This window comes from Notothenia rossii, assembly GCF_949606895.1.
Source record: "Notothenia rossii genome assembly, chromosome: 10".
NCBI classification, from domain to species: Eukaryota; Metazoa; Chordata; class Actinopteri; order Perciformes; family Nototheniidae; genus Notothenia; species Notothenia rossii.
Genome location: NC_136908.1, coordinates 56,856,014 through 56,883,988, shown reverse-complemented (window position 1 = coordinate 56,883,988; position 27,975 = coordinate 56,856,014). Strand labels below are relative to the sequence as shown.

Sequence of the window (27,975 nt, the reverse complement as noted above, 5' to 3'; positions counted from 1 at the left end):
AAATGTTTTCATCATGATCAAAAGCAGGTAGAAGTCTTGTTCACAGCGGTAAGAATTCTTACACTTGCTTACATCATTTCTCTTTTGACATTTTAGCTTCTTTCAGCCCTCTGCTCTGGATCATGTCTCAGTTGTTGATTTTCATGTTAGTAATTAAAGAGTAAGCCCTTCACCCTCTTCCCCAGTGTGTGCAGCAGCTACAGGCGGATCTGTGCGGAGGAACACGGTGTTCTCTCCGGGTTCTGGTTCTGACGGGTTCTCTGCCCGCTCTCAGCTGGGAGGTTCCCCGGAGCAGGGGCGCTTCCTCCAGACCAATAGGAGGGCGGAGAGGGGAGCGCGTGTGTGCAGGATAGAGGTTCACTCCCGAGGACAAAACGGTAACCAAGTACAGTGAAAGATTTCATTAACCAAAACCCAAATGCTATTTTAAATTGTATTATATTATATGAATTTATAACAAAGATCTATTCCGTAATAAATGCATTTAGTAAATATATTACATTATTACATAGAACACTGCATTTAATATATTAAATTAATGTTTTAGAGAAAATAAATGAATACATTTTTTAAATATATATATATATATATATATTAAAAAGGAAAATAAATACACAAATATGTATTTTAAAACACATTTTTTTAAGAAATATTTTCACTCCACAGATAAATATAAAAGATTTAAAGAATATATTGTTTTTAGAAAAAATAAAACAAATATATATATATAAAATAAATTAAAAGACACAATTTATAATAAAGAAAACCTAATACATATTTCAAACCTTTATATATTTGTTTGCAAGATCTTTTAAGTGAAATTGCAAATATATGTTAAAACTGCTCAGAATTACCAATACCTTTTGGATTGTTCTGATTTTAATTAGACGTGCATTTACAGTACACTGACTCTTTCTCATCTTGCCCTTTGTCACAAACACAGCACACAGTAAGGACTGTAGGAAAGCACAGGTGTTACTGATCACCCTAACGATGGCTCTGTTGGAGTCCTCCAGTGAGTGACAGTGAGCATCGTTAGTTCAATTATTCACACCTGTGCTTACCGTGTCAAGTCACAATGTGTTCAGTGCAGTGTAGTTACAGCCGTAACTATCGTTCTATTTCGTCCCTACTGACCGCCAGAGGCGGTGCTTTAAGCACTGGATGACTTATACCAACAATGTCATGAAGAATCCAAGCCCTTGCTCACCACTGGAAGCAGCGGAGCTCAGCAAAAGGACCATGCCCAAAGAATGGGGAGTGGCGACATTGACCTGATGACAACTGGAGAATGTGCCAGAAGACGCCCACGACGCCGCGGCACAGATGGTCTCCAGGGGCACCACCCTCAGGGCAGCCCAAGATGTTGAGATGCTCCTTGTAGAGTGGCATCTCAGCCCGATGGCAGGGGGGCGGCCACTGGCCCCGTAAGCCTGTGAGATGGTATCGACAACCCAGTGGGGCAGCCACTGGTTAGAGGGCGTAACCTCCTTTAGTGCCGCCAGGGCAAAATCAAGAGTTGCTCCCACTGCCGTATACAGGCAGTAGCCTTGATATACGCCCTTTGGGTACCCCCAGGGCACAGCAACTTTGACGTGCCGTACTCCTGAATGTCGAGCGTGCCAGCTGGGCAGGCTGATTGAAGTGGATTTGTGGAAGGACCCCGGGCAGGAATGCCACATTTGCCCAAAGGGCAACGCTTGAGAATCCCACCTCGGGCATGTATCATTTATGGAGAGGACATGCAACTCCCCGACTGGCTTCCCTGAGGTTATGGCAAGCAGAAATGCTGCCTTCGTGGGCAGCCACCTAAGCCCCACCTGGGCCAGGGGCTCGAAGGGAGGAGATGATAGGGCATCCGGCAGCAGTGGCAGGTCCCAAGCCGGAGCCCTCGGGGTGCTAGGGGGACGCTGCCGTAAAGCCCCTCTCATAAAGAGGGACACCGACCTGTGGCACCCCACCGTGGCGCCGTCGACCCGAACATGTCAGGCAGAAATGGCCGCCACATAAATTCAGAGTGGAGTGAGAACGTCCACTATCTAGAAGGGACTGTTGTCTAAGCAACAACGTACATGCTGTCCCCAAGGAACACGCACATTCTTGCTCCCCAGTTGGGGTAGAAAGTGCGTGAGTGCAAGCTGCACAGCCCGAAGCTCTAGCACGTTGACCTGGTGTGCACCCTCCAGGGCAGACCGCTGACCCTAAACAGTCCTGCCCTGCCGCACTGCACCCCACCCTGAGAGACATGCACCTAAGGTGATGGTCTCCTGGCGGGATGAGATGGCGCCCATGGGCACGCCCATCAGGAGATGGGCCCTGCCCCTCCAGCGTGACTGAGAGTGGAGGCAATGCTGCGACACCCTGACTTATCTGTGCCTGTGCCACTTGGCGTTTCAGTGAAGGCTGTTTAGCCACATTTGCATGGGGCGCAACGACAGCGGGCCTAAGGGCCCAGCAGCCGAGGCAGCCGCCAGTCTGCCCAAGGGCCGGAGGAACTGAATATAAGGCACCATCTTGCCCGGCCCACGTGGAAGTAGGCATCCCTCAAGTCCACGGTTGAGTACCACTCCACCTGTGCATGTGCAGTGGTCAGCATATAGAATGGCAGCACCTTCAAGAATCTGTTGATTCCTCTGAGGTCCAAGATCGGGCGAAATCCGCCGACTTTCTTGCTCACAAGAAAGTACCCCGAGTAGAACCCCCTGGGCTAAGCAGAGGGTCTTACCGGCTCGATTGCGTCCTTGGACAGAAGGACGGACAAATCTTGGGCCAGAGCTAGGCCCCTGCCGGATCTCTGACGACTGTCAATTAGACCCAGCCAAAGGCTAGGGGCCGGAGCTGCGGTCCGTACCCCTGGATTAAGGTGAAAACCACCCAAGGGCTGGAAGTACAGACCGCCCAGTAACTGAGCTGCTGCTGGGAAAGCAGCCGACGACCGCCCCCGGGATTTCAGAACCCAGCCCCCGGCCCCTGGAGCCCCTTGGGGGGCGCCGGTAAGGCTCTGGGGCACGAGGCCGCCTGGAAGGCGGCGACCTGGGGCACGAAAGTCATTTGGAGGCAGTTGAGTGGCCCGCTAAGACCTCTGCAGACCACCCCTGTAATCCGGCGGCTGAGTGCGGCTGCTAGAGCGGCCTTTGGGCCTGCTGGGAGTGGACACAGGTCTGCGAAGAACCGAGAGCTGCTGCCTGGTCTGCCTAGCTTGGGCAGCACACTCCAGTGCCTCCAGGGCAGCTGACCCAAACAGCTCGCCAAACCTGGCGACGAGTCTGTACCAGCGACAATGCGTCCTCATACAGAGGTGTGTCAACCGAAGGAGGTGCGTCAGCCGAAGGAGGGGCGTCATCCGAAGGGGGGGGCAGGCGGCCCGCTAGCAGCCCCTACACCGGACCCAGGCTGAAGGGCCAAGAGGCGACTTCATCATGCCCCTACCGGCAGCTAGCCGATCCACTTTAGAGGACAGCCTGTTTCTAGTCCTTGTATTGGAGGGAGTACCCATAGCCATCGCTCCCTCAAGTCGCCGGGAACGGCCGAATTGATATGGAGGAGGATGTGACAAGGAGAGGTGTCTGTTGGCTGCTGCCAGACGTTCCACTTCAGTTATTCTAGCCGCTCTGAGCGCCCGAGGCATGCAGCTACAGCTCATGCAGGCTTTTACCGTGAGAACCTCCCTCAGATGCTCGAATTTCGTCCCCACTGACCGCCAGAGGCGGCCGAGGCAGGAGGGGCAGCGGTCGTGGCCGTCCTCGGGCTCAAGAGCGGGTGTACAGCCTTCACCAGCTACCTGCTTAATGGAAAGAGTAGAGCGTTGCTGCTACTCGCCGAACAGAAAGAGGGATGTAATTACACCCACGTTACCGGCAGAGGGAGCGGGAGCGAGAGCACTGCCTTCACCTGGCTGGATTAATAAACACCGGTTGAGTTAGAGACAAATGCCAGATGCAGCATAACCGGGAGCGGGTGCGGGAACACAGCCTTCACTGGCTACCTGCTTAACGGAAAAACAGGGCAGTTCCGCGTCTACCAGGAGCGGGGGCGAGAACACTACCTTCACTGGTCGAGTTAGAGACGAATGCCAGATGCAGCCTAACCGGGAGCGGGTGTGGGAACACAGCCTTCACCGGCTACCTGCTTAACGGAAAAACAAGGCAGTTCCGCGTCTACCAGGAGCGGCGGCGAGAACTGCCTTCACTGGTTGAGTTAGAGACGAACGCCAGATGCAGCATAACCGGGAGCGGGTGCGGGAACACAGCCTTCACCGGCTACCTGCTTAACGGAAAAACGAGGCAGTTCAGCGTCTACCAGGAGCGGGGGCGAGAACACTGCCTTCACTGGTTGAGTTAGAGACGAATGCCAGATGCAGCGTAACCGGGAGCGGGTGCGGGAACACAGCCTTCACCAGCTACCTGCTGAAAGGGAAGAGTAGAGCGGTGCTGCTACTCGCCGAACAGAAAAAGGGATGTAGCTACATCCGCATTACCGGCAGAGGGAGCGAGAGCGAGAGCACTGCCTTCACCTAGCTGGGTAAAATAAAGAAGCTTAACAGTACACGCAAGACGTTAGCCGAGTGGCTGCTGCTAACGATCAAGCGAGATCAAGTCAAATAACACATGTTTAAGACCAGATAACTAGCTTCCAAAGAAGAGAACAGCACTGGGCCGTAGTTACAGCAGTAACCATGGCCAGTGCTCACACGGCATATAACCGTAGTTACAGTAGTAACTATGGCCAGTACTTACACGGCCTAGAACCGTAGTTACAGTAGTAACTATGGCCAGAACTTACACAGCATAGAGCCGTAGTTACAGTAGTAACTCTGGCCAGTACTTGCACGGCTTGGAACCGTAGTTACAGTAGTAACTATGGTCAGTACTTACATGGCTAAGAACCGTAGTTACAGTAGTAACTATGGCCAGTACTTACACAGCATAGAGCCGTAGTTAGAGTAGTAAATCTGGCCAGTACTTGCACGGCTTGGAACCGTAGTTACAGTAGTAACTATGGTCAGTACTTACATGTCTTAGAACCGTAGTTACAGTAGTAACTATGGCCAGTACTTCACAGCATAGAGCCGTAGCTACGGTATTGACTATGGCCAGTACTTACACGGCTTGGAACCGTAGTTACAGTAGTAACTATGGCCAGTACTTGCGGCTTAGAACCGTAGTTACAGTAGTAACTATGGCCAGTACTTACACAGCATAGAGCCGTAGCTACGGTATTGACTATTGCCAGTACTTACACGGCTTGGAACCGTAGTTACAGTAGTAACTATGGCCAGTACTTACGGCTTAGAACCTTAGTTACAGTAGTAACTATGGCCAGTACTTACACCACCTAAAGCCGTAGTTAGGGTATTGACTATGGCCAGTACTTACGCGGCTTGGAACAGTAGTTACAATAGTAACTGTGACTGTGGCTGCACACTAGATAATATAATATTGGGAGGATTAAATCCTCTTTAATGGCCACAAATGCAGAGCACAATGCACACACAGTGAAGATTGTTCTCTGCATATTGTCCTAGTGCTAGGAGTTTAGTACTAGGAGCAGTAAATATAACGATATAGCGCTACTGCAACCATACCATGCGTTTACCGGGAGCGAGAGCGAGAGCACTGCCCTCACCGGCTGGATTAAATAATGAAGCTTAACAGTACATGCAAGGTGTTAGCCAAGTGGCTGATGCTAACAATCAAGCAACCAAGTCAGAACACAATGTTAAGACCAGATAATTAGCTTCTAAGGAAGAGAACAGCCCGCATAGAACCGTAGGCCATGGTTACAGTAGTAACCGCACATGCAGAGCACACAGCACCCGCAGTGAAGATGTTCTCTACATATCATCCTAGTGCTAGGAGTCTAGTACTAGGAGCAGTAATACAACGATAAAGCGCTACTGCAATCAAACCCTATGTTATCGGGAGCGGGAGCACTGCCCTCACCGGCTGAGTTAAATACACTCTGGGCTTTCCATACTAAATTGAATGAGGGACGCAGCCAAAGCTGGGACTCAAATGTTAATGATTGCACAGCGAGAAGATGAAAGGAACAGATCCTCTGACGACACCGGCTGATATAGCCGGTGTCACGTGGGTCACAGGTGACTTTGTTGTTATTGGTACTCGAGCTGCGCATGCGCGCGATGGACATATCCAGTGCTTAAAGCACCGCCTCTGGCGGTCAGTAGGGACGAAATAGAACCTGAATGTCAGGCCAAAACAAATATATATTCCTTTACTTTAAAATGCATTGTAACATTGTTATCCAATTTTTTTTTTTATCCCCACCTTTAAAAAACGTACCAGTTTTTTTTTGTATGCAACTGTAAGAGATTACCGTCACCTTTTTGTATAATCATAAAACATTTTATTTATCAAGCGCTCTATCAGGTACTCAAAGACGCTTTGGGCAGGGGTAGTCTAATTAAAATCTAGCAATAAAACCATAAATATCACAAGGACACGGCATAACCACACATTAAAAGCACGTCTAAAAAGGTGAGTGTTGGTCAGTGTTTTGAAGATGGGTTAAAGTCAGTATCCTGATTACTTACTCCCTTAACCTGCCTGTCAAGAAACCTAGTTGCTGTTTTGAATGCAACCAGCCTATGGTGCACTTTGACGGTTTCTCCCGTCTGCTGTTTTTTGAAAAATCCGTCAGAGTGAGACCTCTTCGTTTCCTCTGATCTCCGCTCGTGCCCACACGCATCCTGACGTTCCCCGCGAATTTTATCCACGCTGCTCCTCCAAAATCTACTCATTTTCCACACCTACCTGACATGCGGCATTTACGGGGAGAAAAGACAAAAAAAAACGTGTCTCCCTACGATGTGGACTCGTACATTTGTTGGTCTTTTGAACCGAGCTGGTTTGACACCGGGACAACTTCCTTCTAAGGACGCAGAGACGGAAACAGACAACAATAGATTATAAAACAGTCTGCTGCAGTTCAGCTGCAAGGCGAGGGGCTGGAGCCGAGGTGGATTTTTTTTTTATTTTCTCGATTTCAACACGTTCCCGGTAATATTTATACAGAATGCAGTTTTATTAGTGACTTATTGGTAATATACTTCTTATACCGTGTCTTAATTCTGCCGACAATGCTATAAAAATCATGTTTGCGTTCTGATACTTAACAAACGTTTTGTTTATGGTGCTTTACACGTGTAATATAATATATGGATGTCTGGAATGCTGATTGTTTCCTACCGATCGTGCATTTTAGTCATCGTTTGGCTCATTTACAGTATGTGGACGTATTTTAATGTCCACATTTGAACATTGATAACGTCACAATCTTTTTTGTGGTGTTTTAAGCCGTGCATGTGCCGCCCAGGAAATCCACGGAGAGCCCCGCCATATGTCATTTTCATGGAGGTCATCTCAGGAGAGCAGCGGGTGGAGGAAATGAGGGAAAGGTACAAAAGGTGTTTTTTTTCTTTCCTTGGGTGGGGTTTTTGTCTCGGTTTATTGCGGCCACGTTTCTGCACGCACGCCATTTTTTCCCCCGTGCGCTTTTACGCACAGCGACACTGTCTGAAAGTGGAGTGAAGAGGACAAAAGAGGAGGCAAAGAGCACCGGGGGCCATGCGCTGGTTGAGGTAGTAGTTTGTGCTGTTGGTCGGGTTGTTATATTACCCCTTGTGGAGATGACTGCGCAATCTACTGCCTTGCTGGCGCTGGTGACTAACGACAGAGAACCGGATCAACGCGAATCACTTGGACCAATGTGTTGTTTTGTAAACAGAATAAACTGAAGAGAGACTTGTATACCTTCTTAATGATCACGTCTCATGTGAAACTGTGCCACAGAACGTGTGAACTTGGATAATGAAAGCTATGCTTAAATAAGTGTGGATTGACATGCATGTTAAAATGTTCAAATAAAGTGATTTTTATGGTATGCATCATGTGGGTTTGATCTTTTTGTCCAACTTAATAAAAGAGAAGAAGAATATATTATCCAACTCAATTCAGTGTTTCCAAAAGTCAAAGGAAGTGGTATTAGTTTTTTTTTAAATCCAGTTTTCTTTTGGAATGTATCATCAATCTGATTACTTAATTATCCCTTGGGGAAATTAAGTTTTTCACAGTTCCATAAGAATACATTAAATATAGCTCGAGTCATAATGTGCAAGAAAATATGCTTTTAAACTCTTTTATTTTTGATTTGGCCGGCAAGGCAAGTTTATTTATATAGCACCTTTCAACACAAGGCAATTCAAAGTGCTTCACAAAAATGAAAGGCATTAAGAAAATGGCATTTTAAAAATAGTCACTAGTATAACAATTTATGGAATCCAAGCACTGAATGAAAATTACTAGACTGTTTTAAATATGTTAGAGGGAAGAGTACAGGAAGTTAGGATCTGACCCAACATCCTTTGCACAGCAGATTTATGAGCAACAGGGTCAAAGCTCTAGTGGCCATGTTAGAATGAAGTAGTATGTCACAATAGTATGCATACTTCATGCCAAAGTACATAGTGGCAGCTGCACCTACTAAAATAAATGATGCTATATTTGAAAGTCACAAGTTATCCAATCATTTCGAAGACTTACAGATAAAAGAAATAGACATTTAGCTAATTATGCAATTTGGTTTTAACTTTGTGTATATTATCAATATTGTCCTGTCACTTATAAGCTTAACTAATTTGTAGAGGCACATGGCTTTGGAAGAAGGAACTTATCACAGGTTATAGCAAATAAAATACATTATTTGAATTGTACTAGTTATTACTAGTACCATGCAACCCAACGGAGACATTCATGTTTCTCTTTGTTTTTCTTCTGGGATTAATTTAGATGCGATCCAGGAAATCCATTTGGGATAATGGCTTTACCCGGATTAACCTCATCATTAAAGATTGCGTCAATATTATTGTGTACATTTAGAGAGTCTGCATTATCGACCATGTTCTGTCAGTGAGCACTCTAGTTCCATTAATGAATCCATGTGCCAGTCAATCACAAAGTCTACCCAGTCTTTTGAAGGCCCGTTGACCCCATTTGTCATTGTTTTCCACAATGAGAACCCAGTGAATAGAAACAACAACAATATTGATTAGCTCTTCTGCACTTATCTTTGTTTCTCACTCTTTCAGATTGATTTGGTCTTCTAAACTAATTTGGACAGCAAACAAAAAAAAAACTTGAATCAACGACACAAACTACACTTCATACATTTTTCTTTAACATTTATTTATTTTTTGAAAAAGAAACACTGAAGGTAAACATTGTTTTTGCACAAAGGAAACATTAAAAATATTTTTTTTTTACTTCATAAGTAATCTTTTTGTTACAAAATGTACATTTCACATTCACAAACGATGTTGAGGGTAGCACAACGTTCACTTAAAATGATCCCTTACTGACCTTCAAACATCGTCTTTGCTACAGATTAAACCTTCCAGCCCTGCAAAATTTCCTTTTACAAATCTTTTTATAGTCTAATGAAGGAAGAAAGAAACAACAGCAGTGACTATTTTACACAGTACAGCAACTTCAAAGCAGGAAACCTTCAATAGGGCTGAACAAAGTAATAAGGGCTAACTCATCAATGGATTCACAAATGTAGTGGCACCAATAATGCGCCCTGGTGGACTCCCCATCTTTAGAAAGTCCCTCTGTGCGTCCTTTCCACTTATACTACGCATGATAATTGAACCTGAGTTGATGTGCAGCAGTTGGGTGGCACAGCAGGATGACAAAAATAAAATTATTTGACATTCATCTAAGAGAAAAAGGCTTAATGACTGCTATATGGATAAACATTCAACACATATATTCTGATGCCACATTAAGACATTATCGTAACATGTTTTCAGTTCAAAACATTCAATCTGGTTGTTTGAAACCACATCTGTTGAACTGGGACACGTGCTAAAACAATAAGGTGGCAGCATCAAAGATTTAACGAAAGTAAACGAAGTAAGAAGAAACACATTCAATAAATTAGAGGTCAAGATTTGTTTTAGACTATGTATCGCTTCATGTTATTACAGATGCAACAGAAAATCATGATGTATTACAAACAGCTTTTTTTAAATAAAATATTTCTTTCATGGAATGTACAGGAGAAAAAATGCTCCATATCACTTATAAAAAGCAAATACAAATGACAGCTGCTTAGAGGAATGTCGATAACTATCAACTAGAAAAAAAGTCCAAGCTAAAATGATAAGAAGCCCATGCTACACATTGGCACATATCATGTGAAGTAGAATTTCATTTTACATTCTTGGAAAAAACAAGGAAGTGTAAGGGCCCTATCCAACAGCAAATTAGCATATAGCTAAGTGCTACTGTGAGTACAACCCAGTTGTCTTTTCACGCACAGGGACAATTATCGAAGTTGCAAATGTACTTGTGCCCATCTTTTTGCCAATGGCCACCTAAGGTGCAGTCAGACGCATTGCCATTTTGAAGCGATGGCACAAACATCAAGTTAGTCTTAGGTTAATGGTACAATATTCACCTCTATTTAAAGGGCATATGAGATTGGTGTTATTCATGTTTAGGCCAAAACACACCTTTTTGATTGAATAAGAAACTTAAGAAACTAAAAACACCCAATTAGCTCCTTGCTTCATACTTTGCACTGAGATTATGCGCTGTTTAACTAGCACAACGAGTTTGACACGCTCTAAATGCACTTGCGCTTTCGATTGTTTAAATAGGGCCCAATATCCCAAATATTAAATTCCTCATTCTTTCAACTTCCAAATTAACTTTTTTGGATTCAGTCAATCGCTCGTATGCCCTGTTTTATGAAAAAAGAGACATATTCTCACTTTACTGTCAAGACTAGTAAGTAAACCAGTGCTACTCCAAAACTCTAAATATCCTCTATTGAGGGGAAATAAATCATAAAATTCAAGATTTTGTCTGTCAAGGACTTAAAAACATGCGGTTTGTTTTAATATTATGCAGTCGATTGTTCCCAGACTGGAATGAAACTTTTCAGAAATGATGAACACTTTATATCAATCCTCTGAAGTTTCTTCTTCCTCCAGACTACTTCTCCTGAACTACATCTCAACCCAGAGAGGCTGGAAGAGGAGTGTAGCTCGTATGAACGCAGAATAATAATGTAGGGAAGGAAAACATACACATGCACATCAGTTTTTGAGGACGTGGCACTGTTTCCAGACAGCTGAACTCTTCATGGTCCTCATTTGTTTTTTCCTCAAGTCTAATCAACAAGAGGTTTTCTGTCTGTCTATTTGCATTTTAGTTTCCTTAATTCCCTTCCTTCCCATTGACTTATACCCTAAGCTCTTATGCTACATGTCTCGGACGTCAAAAACTTGAAAGAAACAACATCCTTCAAATATATGCAAGGTCTTTGCACATTTACGAACCAAAAACATTATCACTAACATTACAGAAATACAAATTCAGTCGGTATAAAAACAAACAGCAGTGTAAACCATTGCACCGTCGCTCTCATTCCCAGGCCTATAATATATCACTGCATGCACTGTCACAGTAAATCCCTACATCCAATCTTGCGTCACCCCCGCCCCCCCCCCCATGTCCCTCTGAAGACTAATGGGATCTGTATCAAGCATCTAAAGCTTTATAAACATGCAACATGTCAAAGCAAAAGAAAACTTTGTTTTTGTCCTCTGTCAAACTTCTTTTCCCATTGACTCTGATTGTGTTTGATATCAATTATGAATGAATTAAATCCTCCCTGTTGCAGGGAATATTTCACGGCTGCTTGGTTAATGATGTGGGTCAGCCTAAAGTGCAATCATACTGATGTACAAGTCCTTATCTAATGTCACTCTCACACAAAACAATGTCACAAAACAACCTTGATTTCCATCAATTCCACATTTGTCAGTGTACAGTAGGGCTGGGCGATATGGCCAAATTGCGATAATAATATAAATATAACAACATTGAATGTTTCGTAATGACAAAATAATAAAGCCTGTTATTTTTAGAATGCTTTGCCAATGAAATACTGACAAATAAAGTATTAAGTCAACAATTAAAATAAGTTCTAAATTGAATTAAAGAAAATAAAAGATATGCCTACCCTATTGAAACGAGGTATACAAATATATACATGAGACATCTTTATGTAAGGGATAATTAATGAAAAAAGAAAAATGCCCAACCGGGTGATCATGAAGCCCGACGTGAAGTGGAACCTCTGAAATGACCAATCAGAATCGAGTATTCTACTAAGCAATGTGATAAATGGTCATATTGCCCATCCCCTGAGTTATGGAATGGGTTGACATTCTGGAAAGTAACTTATGCGCTTTCTTGCCGAGTTAGATGAGATCACTGATACCACTTTCTTTCAGAGTGGTACAGTATCACTGATCTCATCTTACACTCAGCAAATTAGTATTTTTCTTAAGAGTTGATGTATGGAGATTTCATGAACTGACATGCTTTTTTAGTAACATTGTTGCATTTTCAAAACTAACCTTAAAATGACTTGTGTCAAACTGTTGATCCATACAGGCTAGAGACATCACCGCCCCCCCCCCCACCAACTTCCAATGTGACCGAAGATTTCCTGCCTCTGTGGACGATTGCCAACGCTCTGATGGAAACAGCGACGCCGCTTTGCAAAAATCCCATCACTGCCCGTGATCTGCAAAGCAATCTGGAAGCAGCTCATCAGGTGTGAATCCTTCTCAGCCACACTGTGGCGAAACAGAAACGTAGCTGACCCTGCAGCTCGGTCCATGGTCGCGACAAGGAGGTTTCTTTTTCTTTATAAGTTGACTGTACAGAAGAGGACTAAAAGAGAAGGAAGAAGAGGGGCCATGTACAGCACTGCGAGAGGTAAGAAGAACAGAAAGCAAATAGGTATTTTCTTCCCTTTGGAAGAGCGTTCGTCCTCTTGGCTTTCACATCTCTGCAGAAGGTCAGTGGCAGTCACGAGGTTTCCTGCGTTACTTTTGTCGACTCAAATAAATTAGAATGTGTCTAAGTGCACTTGTATTTTAGACTTTTGAGCGAACCTGAGTAGCCAAGTTGTGTGCCCGACCAATGATCTTCTACAGAGATATGAAACACCAACACATATAAATATCCTGATTTTAGGATATCCTTCCTCCAAAGAATAAAATAAGTGTTCAAACGGCACTGAGGAAACAGAACAGGGCAGTTCAAATCACCCTGCTGCTTTAAGAGCCCCTCGGCGAGGCTCCTCATGGCTGATGGTTGCCGTACATCAGCGGGATGATGAAGGCCGAAATGTCGTCCCCGGAGCCGAGGCGCTCGTTGGTGATCCTCCAGCCTCGGTCCCTCAGCACCCCCCGCGCTCGCATCACCAGGTCCTGTGCTGCCATTGTATACCTGGAGAGAAAATAACAAAAGGCTGTAATCCACAGCATAAACTGGAGGGCCCTAACACTGAATTGTGATTTAAACAATTATTTATACTAGCAAATATAACACGACGCAAATAGTTGACAATTGATGAAGGTTTACAGAATGAAATCAACAAAGCCTGTCAAGAAAGAGAGGTCAAAAAATAAGAAGAATTTATAAAATGGCAAACTGAGACCTGTGGAGGTCATCGGGGGCACAGTTGGCGAGGAATGTGGTGACGGATTCGGCTACTTCCTGGTTGGAGAGGACGTCCCAGAGGCCGTCGGTTGCCATCACCAGAACATCATCGGCCCCGTGTTCACACTGCGCCAGGTCGTACACCTTAACCTGCACGCACACAGAACATTGAGTTATGGTAAAACCCTCAAACTGATGTAGCGAGTGAGTGAGAGACTCTATACTGCCCAATCCATATTCCCTATCATAATAAATTCAACGCAGGCTTCATTATCTGAGAGCATCTGGAGAAGTTTCTGTAGAGACTCTGGTGAGAGGGGTGAGGGTCGTGTTTGGAAGAGAGAATAAAAGAGATGCAGACATAGTGCTGGGAGTTCAGACTTCTGAGTGAACCTGGTATGAACTCAGGTTTTTAATGAATTAAAGATCAAGCGTAGAGCTCTCGGAGGGGAAATGCAAAACACTATAAGACCAAGTACACCAGGAGATGAAAGAGCTTTTGAAGGCGGCAGACAGGTGAGCTGAAGTTCTGGTGCAGCAGAGTTCCTTTTGTGTGGGTCATGTGACCGACTTATCTTTTTATATAGGGAATAAATTAGACAAAACAAGGTCAGGAAGGGGCTGGCAGGGTGAGTGGAGGTAAGAGAAACATTTACAACTAATTAGAGGCGTTCATAAGTTGGATGATTAAGACTGTAACAGTATACCCGCTACAGGAAACAACCACAGTCTGAGTGAAATGAGTTAGAAAAGTTTTGTGAATAGTAAAGGAAATACTATTCCCCGAAATGAGTTAATCCTTCATGTCAGCTGGCTGCAGAGGTGTGTACAGAAGGCGTGTGATTAGGCGCGTTCACACCGGAGTACTTTTCCCCGTACTTTTCCCGCTTAGTTCCGTTAGCACCCCTTATGTTGCGTTCACACCAAAAAGAGTACTTTGTGCCGGGAACTTTTACCCCCGTTTTTAGTGCCTGCTGAGAGGTGGTACCAAAAATGTAGCAATTTCTATTGGCTGGGCGAATTGCAAACCACGCCCCGTAAACATTTGTTATAGCCGCCATTGTATTTGCTGGCATTAGCATTATTAGCATTAGCCCCGCGCACCAACGGAGAGAGAATAATTTATGGCAACACAAAAAAAAATATGGGAGCGGTGGAGATGAGGAGGTGTCGGCGTTCTGGCGATTGGCTCGGAAGGCTCAGTCCCCAACTCCGGGAACTTCGGGTGGCAGTATACGCTGTGAGGTTGTTTGCGGCCTGCCGGTAAACCCAAAGAAGACGAAGTGACGTCAGCGGCTCATTTGCGTAATCTTCCCTCAGGGAAAAGTACTCCGGTGTGAACACGATTGGTACTTAGTGTGGGGCACTAAGTACGGCAAAGTACTTGGTGTGAAAGCGGCTATTGACAGCTGGCAGGCTACTATAGGGAATAAGTAAACAAACTGGCCCTGTAGCTACAGTCCATGTGTTGTTGTTGTTGTTGGTAGTGAAAAATAAGGACCACACTAGAATCTAACCGGACGTAAAGTGACATTCTCAGAGCACTTTTGACTGACGTCTCTTACCTCAGGACAACAGGACATGAAGGGTTTGATGTAGATGTTGGAGTCATGAACCTTGAGGTCATGGTCCCCGAGCCCGCGGGTCACACCGATGGTAGCCAGCACTCGAGCCTGCAAGACATAAAGTGGTTCACTTCAGGTTTCTAATAAACGTTTCTGCTTTTCATCCTGTCAGAATGCGGTTGTCAGGCAGTCATTAATGAACATATGGATGTTCCCATATTGAGTGACAGTGACAGCATGGCAGTGTTACTCTGTTTCCTCCCAGTCAGAATATTCCCCATATGTTGGTGAAGGAGCTGGGGATTGCTGAATCAGGAAAACTGCTCCATAAATGGTGGTGTAGCTGAAACTCAAAGAAATGTTACTATTCTTTGTTAATTACCACATTTATTTCCCAGTCTTCCAATCTTTTCGTTCGCTCTTTAAATTTGTTAAGTCCGTTCTTTAAATTCATCAGCTTTCCTTCAGAAAACATGGCGCTGTGAGGTTGTTGGATGCTGTTTGCCTTTCTGATGAACACACATGCTACGTCTCTTTGATGAAACCAAATTGATCGAAAATATGATACAAACTACAAAAAATTCGCGTTTCGTAGTGTTCTCTTTTTCGTCTCCTTCTCATCTCATCCCAGTGGGGATTAACTGACTGTCGTCTCCCCAGTGGTGTGTGTCCGTACGAATGTCTGTGTGTCTGTGTGTGAGATGTAGCAACTGGAGTGGAACAGATGGACTGTCTCCTCTCTCTTTTTGTGAGAGTGCACGTTGACACAGACTCAGTGTGGTACTCGCACATCAGAGACCGAGTGTTCAACCACTCTCCGGGAGGCTGGCAGGCATTGTGTGTGTGTGTGTGTGTGTGTGTGTGTGTGTGTGTGTGTGTGTGTGTGTGTGTGTGTGTGTGTGTGTGTGTGTGTGTGTGTGTGTGTGTGTGTGTGTGTGTGTGTGTGTGTGTGTGTGTGTGTGTGTGTGTGTGTGTGTGTGTGTGTGTGTGTGTGTGTGTGTGTGTGTGTGTGTGTGTGTGTGTGTGTGTGTGTGTGTGTGTGTGTGTGTGTGTGTGTGTGTGTGTGTGTGTGTGTGTGTGTGTGTGTGTGTGTGTGTGTGTCAAATTAACAATGTTGGAGCATGTGATTTTTCTTTTCATTTCTGCAGTTCTAAAATTGGAGAGCAGATGTACAGAACTTAGACGGACAGACTCTTACCTTTTTCCCTTCACCATAAATCAGTGGGAACTTGAGATCTTCCTCCTCTATGGTCTTGTAGGCCCTGTGTTTGAGAAAAGACAATTATATCACATTATGTTCTTTGTCTTACCGTCAGTACAAGATTGCCGCTAATTTAATTAAAGATTGATTCAAATATTTTTTTAATTATGTTCAAATTTGACAAGCTCCCAAAGATCGAAAAATTCCCTCTGGAGGGAACTTTGGGATTTTAGACTTTTGCTGACCAGAAAAAGCAAAATGGGCACCCTTTCCATGCTCACATTTTAAGAAATCTTTAAGACTTTGGTTTTCTCCAAATCAAACTGAGAACCATGATGACATCACTATGTCTTTTCCTATTTGTTACATTCATGTCCGACTGATTAAACAGTTTGCACAGGCTAAGATCATTTAAAGGACCTAGATGTGAACATATGGTGGAATACCCCTTTAATGCTCTAAACCTTTTACATTTTTAAGGTTTCATGTTCCATTTAGCACGAAACAAACATTCATTTCCTTTTTTCCCACCATTTGTGCTGGCTCTCGCTCAGCCCCTGTTAGTAAACACACTGTAGGCCGGAAACATCTGCCCTCCTTCTGCTAGCCTTTGACTGGGTCTCATTGCTGCCTCTCCAGAGGGCGATAACAATAAGTGTTTTCGCTGCTAAAACATTTAGCAAGAGAAAGTGAGGGGGAGGGGATCTTCGAGTACACAAGCAAACAACACCAAAAATAAATTAGAAGTGCGCAAATGGAAGCAGAAGATCTGGAAACGCACTGCTTTGATGTCAGACTGAACATCTTCATAGGTGATGATGTACTAAACAGGATGCATTAGACTTAGCGTCAGTCAGTGGAGAACATCGGAAACTTCAAACGGCTTCACGTCTGACCAGAGTTTACTCCATCTGTTAGTGCGCATCACTTGTCTTCTTCAAAAAATTAGATTAGATTAGAGTTATGCAATTCCCCGATTATTCCCTGGTCTCAGCTCCTTAAATGGGAGGATTTAAGACTAACTTTTCAATAAATAAGCATCCACCAAAAAGCACATTTAAGGGCAAAACATTTCAGATTCTTATGAGAATGTTTAAGGATCAACGGGAAACCTTATGTAAGCATCTTTGTGTTTTACCGTTTGTTGGACACCAGAGTCTTTTGAATTTTAGTTTGGCTCTAAAAATCATTGGCCCGGAGCTCCTTATGAATACTGCCTTGAAGCTTTGAGGCACATTAGAAGAAGCTTTTACTGTAAACAAAGAACAGCAGCCAAAGCAGAGTCTTTTCATTTGGCTTTCTCAAATTGCCTCTCCAGCTGCCTTAATTTTAGACCCAGACAAATTGAAAAAGATCAACCTATACACCCAGACCCTCTGAGATGTGCCAAAGAAAACACAGCAGAGGTCGGCACACCCTGGCTGCACACTGTGCTCCTGAGTGTGTTCTTACAGTGAAATATACATCAGGATACACACAGTGCTATACGTGGCCCAGTGAGTGAGAGCAGCACATCATTACTGGCTTCCACTGAAGCCTCAGCCACACAGCAGGGGGCCGCGCTGCCCACAGAATGCCAGACACACACACACACACACACACACACACACACACACACACACACACACACACACACACACACACACACACACACACACACACACACACACACACACACACACACACACACACACACACACACACACACACACACACACACACACACACACACACACACACACACACACACACACACACACACACACACACACACACACACACACACACACACACACACACACACACACACACACACACACACACACACACACACACAGTCTGCTGTATCATTACACCGGGCTGCTGCTCCCTCATTAGCTGCTGTATGGAGAGAGTCCGCAGCAGTGATGGAGGGGAGAGAGGTACAGCTGAGATCTTTTTCAGATTGTTTTGATCGAGAGGGCTCTTTCCGATCCCATTTTTCATTATGGGCTTTGGGAAGATCAGACAAAGACCGATTTTTTTGTCACCGATTGCTTTGCCACTCATACAATTGTAAAACCTTCTTTAAAGTAGTTGACACAAACAAAACATCTAAATGACTAAGTTATAGGGCTGCCTATTTTATAAAAATGTAATTCAAATTGCAATATGGACTAGTGCAATATCCAATTCGCAGTGTGTTATATTTGGTACAAAATATTGAATGAAGTATTGTGGAGCTGTGGAGGGGTCCTGTCCTAACGGTATTCAAGTGTGAATTACATAGTCCTTGTTTGGTTCAAATCCTTGTTCACAATCAATTTCTGATATTTTTCAACGATAATGTTGCATTCCCTCCAATATCACACATGGTATCTCAGTTGCAATATCATTAATATAATCGAAATTATTTTTTCAAAATCTTGTAGCCCTAGTTAGTTATCCTTGCGTTAAGTCTGTGGTTTGGGACAAGCTTCAACAAACACACACTTCCCGTAGAGCAACTTCATATTATCCCCTTGTTGTTAGACCTTCGCTCTGGTGAATGCCCACATCTCAAGACATATTAGACATTATGGTGCAAACAGTTTGCACAGGGTGAGTGTGACAATCCTTCAAAATTAAAATGATGCTGATATGGAAATATGATGGAATACCCCTTTTTTAATATTATATACCTTTTTTATTTTTTAATGCCACATGTTTTTAGCATGTCATTTAATGAGGGTGGAGAGAGAATTTTGCCATCCCATAACATTAGCAGTTTTCCTTCTACACTATAATTGGACAGGCGTGACACACAGGTCATTTACACACATATTTAATGCTGGTGTCTGCCATCTGTCTGCTTAATTAAAGAAGTGGTAATATAAAAATGTGGAGTAAGACTCACCATCCGTTCATGGTGAAGTCTCTGTAGAGCATCCTCTTGCCCACCTCCTTCCTCTGGACTCTCCGGGGGAATTCCAGGTGTGTGAACTCGTTTCCTAACAGGTGAGGCTGCATGAAGCCCTGGAGGACACAGTGAGGGTCTTTAAAGCAGCTTCTAATGAGAGTCAATTCCCATTATACCTGCCACTTCCCTCTCAAACCTGACTTTGGCTGAAAACATGTAAGCCGAGGCTGTGGTGACTGACATTAGATTGGGCTGATAATAGAGGACTTGTATAACCTAGAATTGTTCCTTAACTTGTTTTTAATGAGTTAAACTGAGCAGGAGAGTTGTAATTGCTTGGGATGGTGGCCAAACAATCTAAAGGAGACATGGTTTGTAAATTACCCATGATTCCCGCTGGCATTTCTGTGCTGGAGTTTCTTGCAGACCTGCATGCTGATAGGTCGGTGATAGTTTCAGCCAGGCTGATGTATTGGCCAGGCTCCACTGAATTTGTCCTAATAATGTATTTCCGATTAATTCATGAAATCAAAAGGAGACATTAGTGCCCCTGCTTACTGCCACTGACTATAAAACGGCCTTCTGACAGGAGTCTTTGTATTCTATTTTCAAATCAAATGCAAATTAGTTTTTTTTTTACCAGGAACTGGAGTCGCTGTCGTTCTGACTCTGGTGTGAACTCTGTCGACATGGGGATGATCTCGTTGCTCCTGATAATGATCGCCCTGCAGACACACAAAAGGTTGGAGAAGTAATGTAGATGCAGGAGATTTAATTTAACACACCATCATTATAATCTTCTGCCAGGGGCTCTACGTCAAGAAAATAACAGAATACTTTGTCATATTTAATGTTTTTTAACTTGCAGCCAAATAGTGGTGCACGGATGAGTCCTAAAACCGGTTAATTAGTATTAGCACTTCTGGTTCCCTCGTCTTGAAGTCAGCGATTTATTTTGAACATGTTTTGGTTAGTGGCCCGAAACAAGGTCTGTGTTTAACACAAACTAACAATATCTTCACGTTTTTTTCTACCACATAAAATACATCAGGAAAAACTTTACTTTAGGAAAAAAACGCTTTATAAATGTAATGTATTATTATTACTTGTGAATGTCAGAAACCTCTACGTGTCCTAAGAAATTGCGGTTTCTAACAAGTGGCTATCTCCGAGATGCCCTCCAAAATAATGCAGTTTCACGTTAAAAATGAATGTGTCTGAGTTTTTTTTATCAAACTAAAGTTAATACCAATGGGGTGTGTTATTAAACAATGCTATCCTTGGATGGATTGGTGGCATGTGTGCATATAGAGGGGCTGAAAGTACAAAAGGTGAACTGACGGAGGGCAGATGGAGCAGATTTGCATAGCATGGAAGGCTGCTGACAGCCCTCCTGTGTCAGCCAATTTCCTGCTGAGGTTTGGACAGGACAGTGGATGGAGTCACGAGAATACTGACATCATACGGCCATGGGTCCCTGGGTTGTACTGCGCCTGCTATGCAGACTCAGTGTGGTCAGAAGACCAGCATACACACCTGCTGTCACCTGCATTCCCAACGTATAGTTTTCCCAGCAGGTAAACCACAGTGAGAGCCGTGCAGCCTCCGGTGATGTGGAACACCTGCTTCTCGCGCTCAATCTGGGCATCCTGTGAAACGGAGAGACAGTGATCCATCTTTAATGAAGCAACACTTAAGATAATAGGAGAAACAAAAGACCATACAGGAAGCTGTACGTGTGCTCTCCATTCGTTCACATTCATACATTTGACTATAGGCCAAAAGAGATCGATGGAGATCATTATTTAGACACGGAAAGTGAGCCAGACTGAGAAAATCTGATCAACTATTTGGAAACAAAGATGTGGAGGCATTGTTGCAGACTATTGATCGTTTAAACTGAACCCCTGTGAGCGTGTGAATAATGAATAATGTATACAGCGATATGTGAAAGGCTTTGTTTATTGCCTAAGGATGTCAGGCTTTGTACTGACAAAACATGCACAAGAGCTTTCTCCCCGTCCCATTTAATTATTATTACATATTTCAGCTTTTATTATCTGACTGGGATATAATCAAATGAATTATTTGGGGTTCCAACCACAGCTTTAACTGTTGTAGTTATAATCTCCAGCAGAAAATGTCCAATCAATTGTTAGAGAGCTTATTTCCCCCCTCAGATAATAAAGGGTGGCGTGGTTGTTCTGAGAGGAGCTTTCACACTCATCTTTTTAATCTGAGTACTGCAGGATCCAGCTTGGACATTGTGAGCTGTTTGCCATTGCCATCTAGTGGTAATACTGCAGTATATCTCAAAACAAAGCAATTTGAATGAAACCGTGAAGGAAGAAACTAGGAAAAACTGGACAGTATGTTCCCTTATGCACTGCTGATATCCGAATGAATATAAATGTTTTGGATATGTTTCGTAATTGAAAATTGGCCTGTGGCTGTTTCTCCAGTAATAAAACATTTCAGCTAAATGTGTTAAATTTAAAAAGCAAATAACTTAAGAGATTTATTTAGATGCTGCCTTCGGATGTGAGCATCATCGATTCTAATGTGTGTGTGTGTGGTTGAGAGGCGAGTAGCCGGGAGCCATCATTTCATAAGCCAGCTCTCTGAGGCTAGATTTCCAGATAGATTGTAAATACAGAGGCTACACTTGACGATATCTTGATCTAGTGAAATTAATGCTGGTTGACACATTATAGTATGACGAGATGTCTCTTGACAAGTACATTTATCCAGCTAACCACCAAAAAACACTAAGGGCATCTTAAGTAGATATCACCATACTCAATCACTTATCAATTTACCTTGAGTTACAGAGAAACACATTTCTGCTAATTTAATTCATCAGTCAACTGTCCATGATCCTTAAAATACTTGCTTAAACCTAACCTAACCACATGTTCTTCCTTCACCCTAAAACTTGCCTCTTTAATAAATCATATAACTACATTCTTAAAAAGATTGTCTTCATATTATCCAGCCCTAAATGGGATTTGACAAGTATCTGAGAAGTGAGGCAACTGATCCCTGACAGAAGAAAATCAGTGCAGTGCATTTCTTGAAATTCCGCTGACAAAAGTCCTAAAATGTTACGTGAAGATGCATGACAGACTCCTGCTCCTTCCTCTCACCATCTCTTTGAAGGCGTTCTCTATGGCTCCTATCACCAGGCTCTCATGCTGGATCTTCTTCTCCGTGTAGAAGCGTGGTGGAGGAGGGGTGTTGCAGGGGGAACCGGGAGCACCTGAGGCCCCGCGCAGTGAAGCGGCCCGAGTCAGGGACCGGTGAGGGCCCGGGGGGTTTCCCTGGAGGTAGGGGTTGGTGTCGGGCTCCTCACCCAGGACAGTCGGGGGCAGGGAAGAGAGGTTGCGAAGGATCTCGATGACGGCCTGGAGCTGGCAAGCGATGTGGTGCTGCATCAGGCGGGAGGCGACCACTGCTGCCCCAGAGCCCGCGTGACCATCGAACAACGCCCAGTAGTGGAACACCAGGCCTTCACTGTCCTGCAAGTGGCAACAGCATACAGTCACAAAGCAAACCAAGAGATGACCTAAACGTCTATAATTGGAAAAAATGACTGTTAGTAAAAGTCGGAATAGTGCTTTCAGTGGAAAATCAGTATAATTCAGGAGGGACCGGAACAAGAGCGAAATCTCTCCCACGGTGTTGACTCAAACAACCTGGCAGACCTTAGCATGAGTCACGATGATCCAAAGAAAAGCTCGGAGTACATGGGAAACACAGCTTGGTCAAAGTTTACCTCCTTGGAAAAATAAGTGACTAAACGTATTTAAAAAAAAAATCAAAACAAGATCGATTTCCGGTTCATCTTTGTAATTGATGCGTCTAAGCTTTTGCTTCAGTGTTCAGAAAGTGCTTTGAGGTTTAGATTAGCTGGCCGGCTCTGTTGTGATTAGAAATGTCCCACCCCTTAGCCTATCACGTACAATGTAAAAGAAGCGCAAGTGTTAGGTAGTGATGTCACTATGTAACTAAAGGAGTTGACAAACGTTGACAGCTCTAGTTCTTACCTCTCCTAGCTTGTCGTGGTCCGAGCGGAGCCCCAAGCCCTCCCCGTTGGGCAGGGAGTTGCGTCTCTTGGCTGTGGGGGTCTTGGTGGGCGTGGACGGGGGGCAGTAGCTCATCGGCCTCCTTTTCGCTATGACCAGCTCGCAGCAGGCCTGGTCCTCATTCAGTGCACTCTTACCAGCGTTAATCACCCTGAAACAAGGGTCAAAGTAAAACATCATTTTCAGTTTTTGTCAGAGATCCTGTAAGAATCATATTTGGCAGCAAACGTTTGGCAATCAAGATAAAATATTAGCTACAAGCAACTCATATCTGTGAGTCTGGCAGCTGTGGGCTGGAACAAGCGGGTTGAATGAAAGCTTTTTGTTGGATGAAACGGTGCTGCAGTCTTTCAGGGGTTATTGTGGCTCACTGCAGGTTCACGACAATTATTCAAAGCTTTCGATCTGAACACCCAACGAGGCAGCTGGCATGGTCCGCTTCGCTTTCCTGATAAAGATCAAACAGGAGGTTTGTGGTCGTTTTGTGTGTGTGACTATACATACATGCCCAAAGCTGTGTCTGTGTTTCATCTTTAAAGTATTCAACCAGACAGACTGCAGAGAGAGATGAAACCAAGGAGAGATGAAACCCAGTGTGTGGTTTGCATAGAATTGATGCCTTATTTCAATTGTCTGTTTTTGTCATACACAGTCAAAGAATCTACTGATGATTCATATGAGCAGGACGTAAAATAGCTATTTTAATGAGATCACTGGTTTTATACCCCCAAACCAACACCTCAAAGTATGACTCAAATAACACTTCAAAGCGTTTTTCATTAGAGCAAAAGCGATTGGGCTATCAAAAAATAGTGAATAATAAAGACTGTGGAGGCGGCTCTGTGAGACTGGCAAGTCGACAGACGTCTCCGGAGGGTGTTGTGAATGTGTGTGAGTTGAAACATTGGCATGCCTATTTTTAGACACAGACTGTGGATGTTTTCTGCAAGGCAACATCAATGTCTGGTTTTCAAATGCTTGAGGTAAGATAGAAAGATTAGGGGAGAGGCTCAAAGAGAGATAGTGACACGTTTTTGCTTGAAATGATAGGATGTGTATGAGTATCTCATAAATATGTAAGTAAAAAGCATTTATGCATTTTATACTTCCAATATTTCATCGTAACATAGTATTAAGTTCTGCTTTATACTTGCTTTAGTAACAAAGGCAAAAACACATTCACTCAAAGTTTTTTTTTGTCTGAGTGAAAGAGAGTGAGAGAGAGATGGATGTATTATCTTGAAAGCATCGTAGAGCTGTCCATTTCCGCTGTAGATTATGCAGTGGTTAGATGGGAGGGACCAAATCAATAATAGCCTTTGTATTTGAACCTGGTTTAAATTTGTTTGCTTTGGTGGACTCCATTGAAAATCCAATAACTACACGACCTTTATAGTGTGAGCAGCAATATTGTCGGACCTGATCAACAAAGCAAATGTGTTTTTCAATCTGCTAACAATGGCACAGGTTCCCATACTGAGTCATGCTGCTATAGCTACGATATGTCATTCACCATTGATAGTGTAAAAGCCCTCATATCCATAGGGCTGGTATTCACTAAGATTATGCCACTCTGGTTTCAATCATCATATTTTACCACTGCATACACAATGACAGCAGTTAAAGACCTCTGAATCCGGAAGTTGTTTTTTTGCTTCATCAAATCTGCTCTTTCAAAAACAAACAGCAATGTAATGCACGGGTCTATGTATATGTGTGTGACCATGTCCTGCTGGTTTAACCTTATTATTTATGGAAACATACATGTTTCTAGAAAGCTTTTGTATCCTATTACTATTTGCAAAAACAATCCTCATCCTCCGAGACAATGCATTTAAAGGGACCAATCAATAATGGTGGTTCTATGTAACTCTGTCATGTATGGTGCAGCTGTTGCCATTGTGTGTGTGCGTTTGTGTCATTTGAAAATGCTCTTCCATCTAATTTGTCCTCTTTTCACAATTTGCAAGAAGAATGACAGTCAGTTCATTTCCCTGCCAGTTTTATTCACAACAATTAGCCTTCCTCCCATTAGGAACAAAACGTAATTTCCCCATCTTTTGTCAGACGTCTAATGCCCTTTTTGTTTCTCTACCCCCGGCAACAGATTCTGGGCCAGACATTGGCTCCAAGGATGGGATAATTATTTGGCAAAGCACAATGGCTCGTAGCTTTGCCTTCATTTAACTTGTAACATCAAAGGAACAATAGCTTCATGTTAAATACTTAAAACAGTCTTTAAACAAGTCAAAATGTTGTACTTTGTCTTGAGGGTTTTATTCAGGATTGCACTAATGTTACCACCTGAACATAGGAGAGAAGAAGATACAAAGGAAAAAAAAGTGAGAAATTGAATGTAACATATGAATGGATGGTTTTCACCTTCAATTTGTAGTTCTCACAAGACTGAGAGGAACATCACTGTGCAGTTTACTGATAATGCTGAATCATTTCCTGGTCCAAATATTTTGTCAGTATTTTTATACAGAGGTGGAAAACCACATACTAATTTCAAGCCCAAAAATGTTACATTTGCTGACTGAAATAGCAATCGATGCTACAATATACAGCTGTAGCTATTAAGCTAACGTTATCTTCGTGAGTTAGCTGAAAACTCACTCTCTAACTGACTCATGGCTCTACTTCACTCATTATTAGACAATAACCCTGTTTGGAGTACAGTAAATAGCCATTTGATCGTTACACACATAATATTGTGCATGTCCCAGGCAGAAAGTCAGAATCCCCAACAGTTTCAGGTCAATAATAAAGAAAATCAGAATACCTTTATTAGTCCCACAGAGGGGAAATGTTACGTTGTTACAGCAGAAAAAGAGCCACAAGTTAAAAGTGGATGCGCTATTGAATTGGGCTTTTAAAACTACTCATTGGTCTTTAAAGGCAATGCTAAGTTATTATTAGTTAAGCTAGTCAGCTTAACATCATGACATTTTTAGTCAACATTTTTACACTTGTGCTCTTTTGTTTATGAAAAAAAAAAAAAACACCACCATCCAAATGCTTTATATGGTCTGTATCGTTTTGCCGACTGACCGTAAACTTCAACAAGTGGACATTGGGGAAGTCTAAAACTTGACATCCTAGCTATCTAAGATAATCGCTGAAAAGGAAAGTGTTTAGTGAACAGTAAATTATGAGCCCTGCAACAACGGTTTTGTCTTAACAACTTTGACAGTGTGATTCATTGATTCCGGATGTTTCTTTGGCTGTTCATTGTTGAACACAGTAGAGAGTACAACGATGAGGAAAAGTGGGAGTAGGATAGCTATGAGACAAAATGTCAGCTGTAATGACAACACAGGAGGCTTTAATCACAGATAAATGTCGGTACGAGCTGAACTCATTAACGACACCGGTCCCAAAGAGACTACTCATGCCTGTATCTGTGTGGGTGTGTGTTAAAGATGGAAAAAGAAAGACAAAGAGGGAGGATGTAAGAAAAGACCCAATTAACAAACATTTTCAGTAATATTCCATTAAAATAGTTTGAACGGTTTGAAGTAGGGTTTTATTACAAACTTTTACAGTCAGTTTACTTCCCACAGTAGATGGGAAGTAGATGGTAGATGTGAAGTTTCTTTTAGACAGAAAGAAACATGCCGGTCATGGAATTAGTCGTTCAACTGCTATAAGGGTTAGTTTGAATTCAACAAAGTGACACTGTGACAGCCAAGTGTGGCAGCAAAACCCTTTAAGCAAACAGAGGTTCCTATCAACATCCAAGCGCAGATAAAACGTTGAGCAAACTGGGAGTCAATTGTAATACACCCATGTCCTCTACTTGAGTGTTGTTGCACCATTGTTCCAATAACAAAATTAAGAGTACGATGCATTTTCTAACAGAATAATACACTGGGTTTCTCTCCCCTTTTTTTATGAGATATGTGAAGGATTCCCTATGCAAATGTTAAAGTGCAGTGTATAATGTGACATGATTAGAAGAGCGATTCATAGTATGCAGATGCTGACTAAGGCCATTTAAGTGCATTAAGACAAGTCAGAACTCTGGAGTAAATATCAAATATGTTTTTGATTAACTATAGAGCCCAATAACATGCAATCACAAGAATTGTAGGCTTATAACCAGATGCTGGTGGGACAATAGAGGGTGTGTCATCCAAACAAGATGGGGCTGTCTTAATACTTTCATCCACTTCTAATTCATGTATTTCCAATATGATACAAACAAGAGCAAAAGGATGCTGTGTGGAACCACAACCACGTTAGTAATGTGGATGTCAGTCACAGCAGGTGCAGAGCTGCCCCCACTCAGTGTTTTTCATTAGTCTGAGTGTATAGGAGCAAATCAATGGTACCAACTGTTGTGGTTTGACACCTGCAAGCACCTGGGCCTCCAAATGAGCTTTACATTGTGATGCTTCAATACAACAGGAGGTCAGCTGTTGTCAGGTTACTTACTCGGCGTATCCGGTGGCCCACGGTAATCTCCTCGTTTCCCTCAGGATGACGATGGGCCGAGCTGTGTGGTCCGCGGAGCACTCGATCTCATCCGGGGACAGTCCCAGGAACTCGGGTCTCATATAGGGGAATTTCATCGGCAGCTCGGAGCCAGGGTTGCACCCTCCCCCGGAGCCGCCCCCGGCCATGATGCCACCCATGAACCCGGCCACCGCGCACTTGACCCGACCGAGCATGTTGCCTCCTCGTCGCGGCGGGGGGT

General features: G+C 43.3%; 1 protein-coding gene and 1 long non-coding RNA gene across 2 annotated transcripts; one reads left to right on the top strand and one right to left on the bottom strand.

Moving 5' to 3' along the window:
* The first annotated feature begins 192 nt into the window (after positions 1-192).
* On the top strand, positions 193-12,613 carry LOC307021508. Its single transcript, XR_013803167.1, has 2 exons — positions 193-377; positions 12,489-12,613. It is a non-coding gene; the product is annotated as an uncharacterized lncRNA (long non-coding RNA).
* Positions 9,183-27,959, bottom strand: LOC307021507 (protein phosphatase 1H-like). The gene is made up of 10 exons (XM_079653695.1): positions 27,714-27,959; positions 23,235-23,424; positions 22,335-22,706; positions 20,725-20,837; positions 19,829-19,913; positions 19,186-19,304; positions 16,308-16,371; positions 15,110-15,217; positions 13,543-13,694; positions 9,183-13,331 (listed from the first exon to the last, which is right to left on the bottom strand). Exons 1-10 carry the CDS (start codon positions 27,947-27,949, stop codon positions 13,184-13,186), a joined length of 1,587 nt encoding a protein of 528 aa, XP_079509821.1. The 5' UTR covers positions 27,950-27,959; the 3' UTR covers positions 9,183-13,183.
* Between the last annotated feature and the right edge of the window lie 16 nt (positions 27,960-27,975).

Excerpts from the sequence above, each read along its gene's own strand:
- LOC307021507 (XM_079653695.1), bottom strand. The coding sequence starts at position 27,949 with ATGCTCGGTCGGGTCAAGTGCGCGGTGGCCGGGTTCATGGGTGGCATC. Across the intron at positions 22,707-23,234 it reads ACCACGACAAGCTAGGAGAG|GACAGTGAAGGCCTGGTGTT; the intron begins GTAAGAACTAGA and ends TGCCACTTGCAG. Across the intron at positions 19,914-20,724 it reads GGGAATGCAGGTGACAGCAG|GGCGATCATTATCAGGAGCA; the intron begins GTGTGTATGCTG and ends GTGTGTCTGCAG.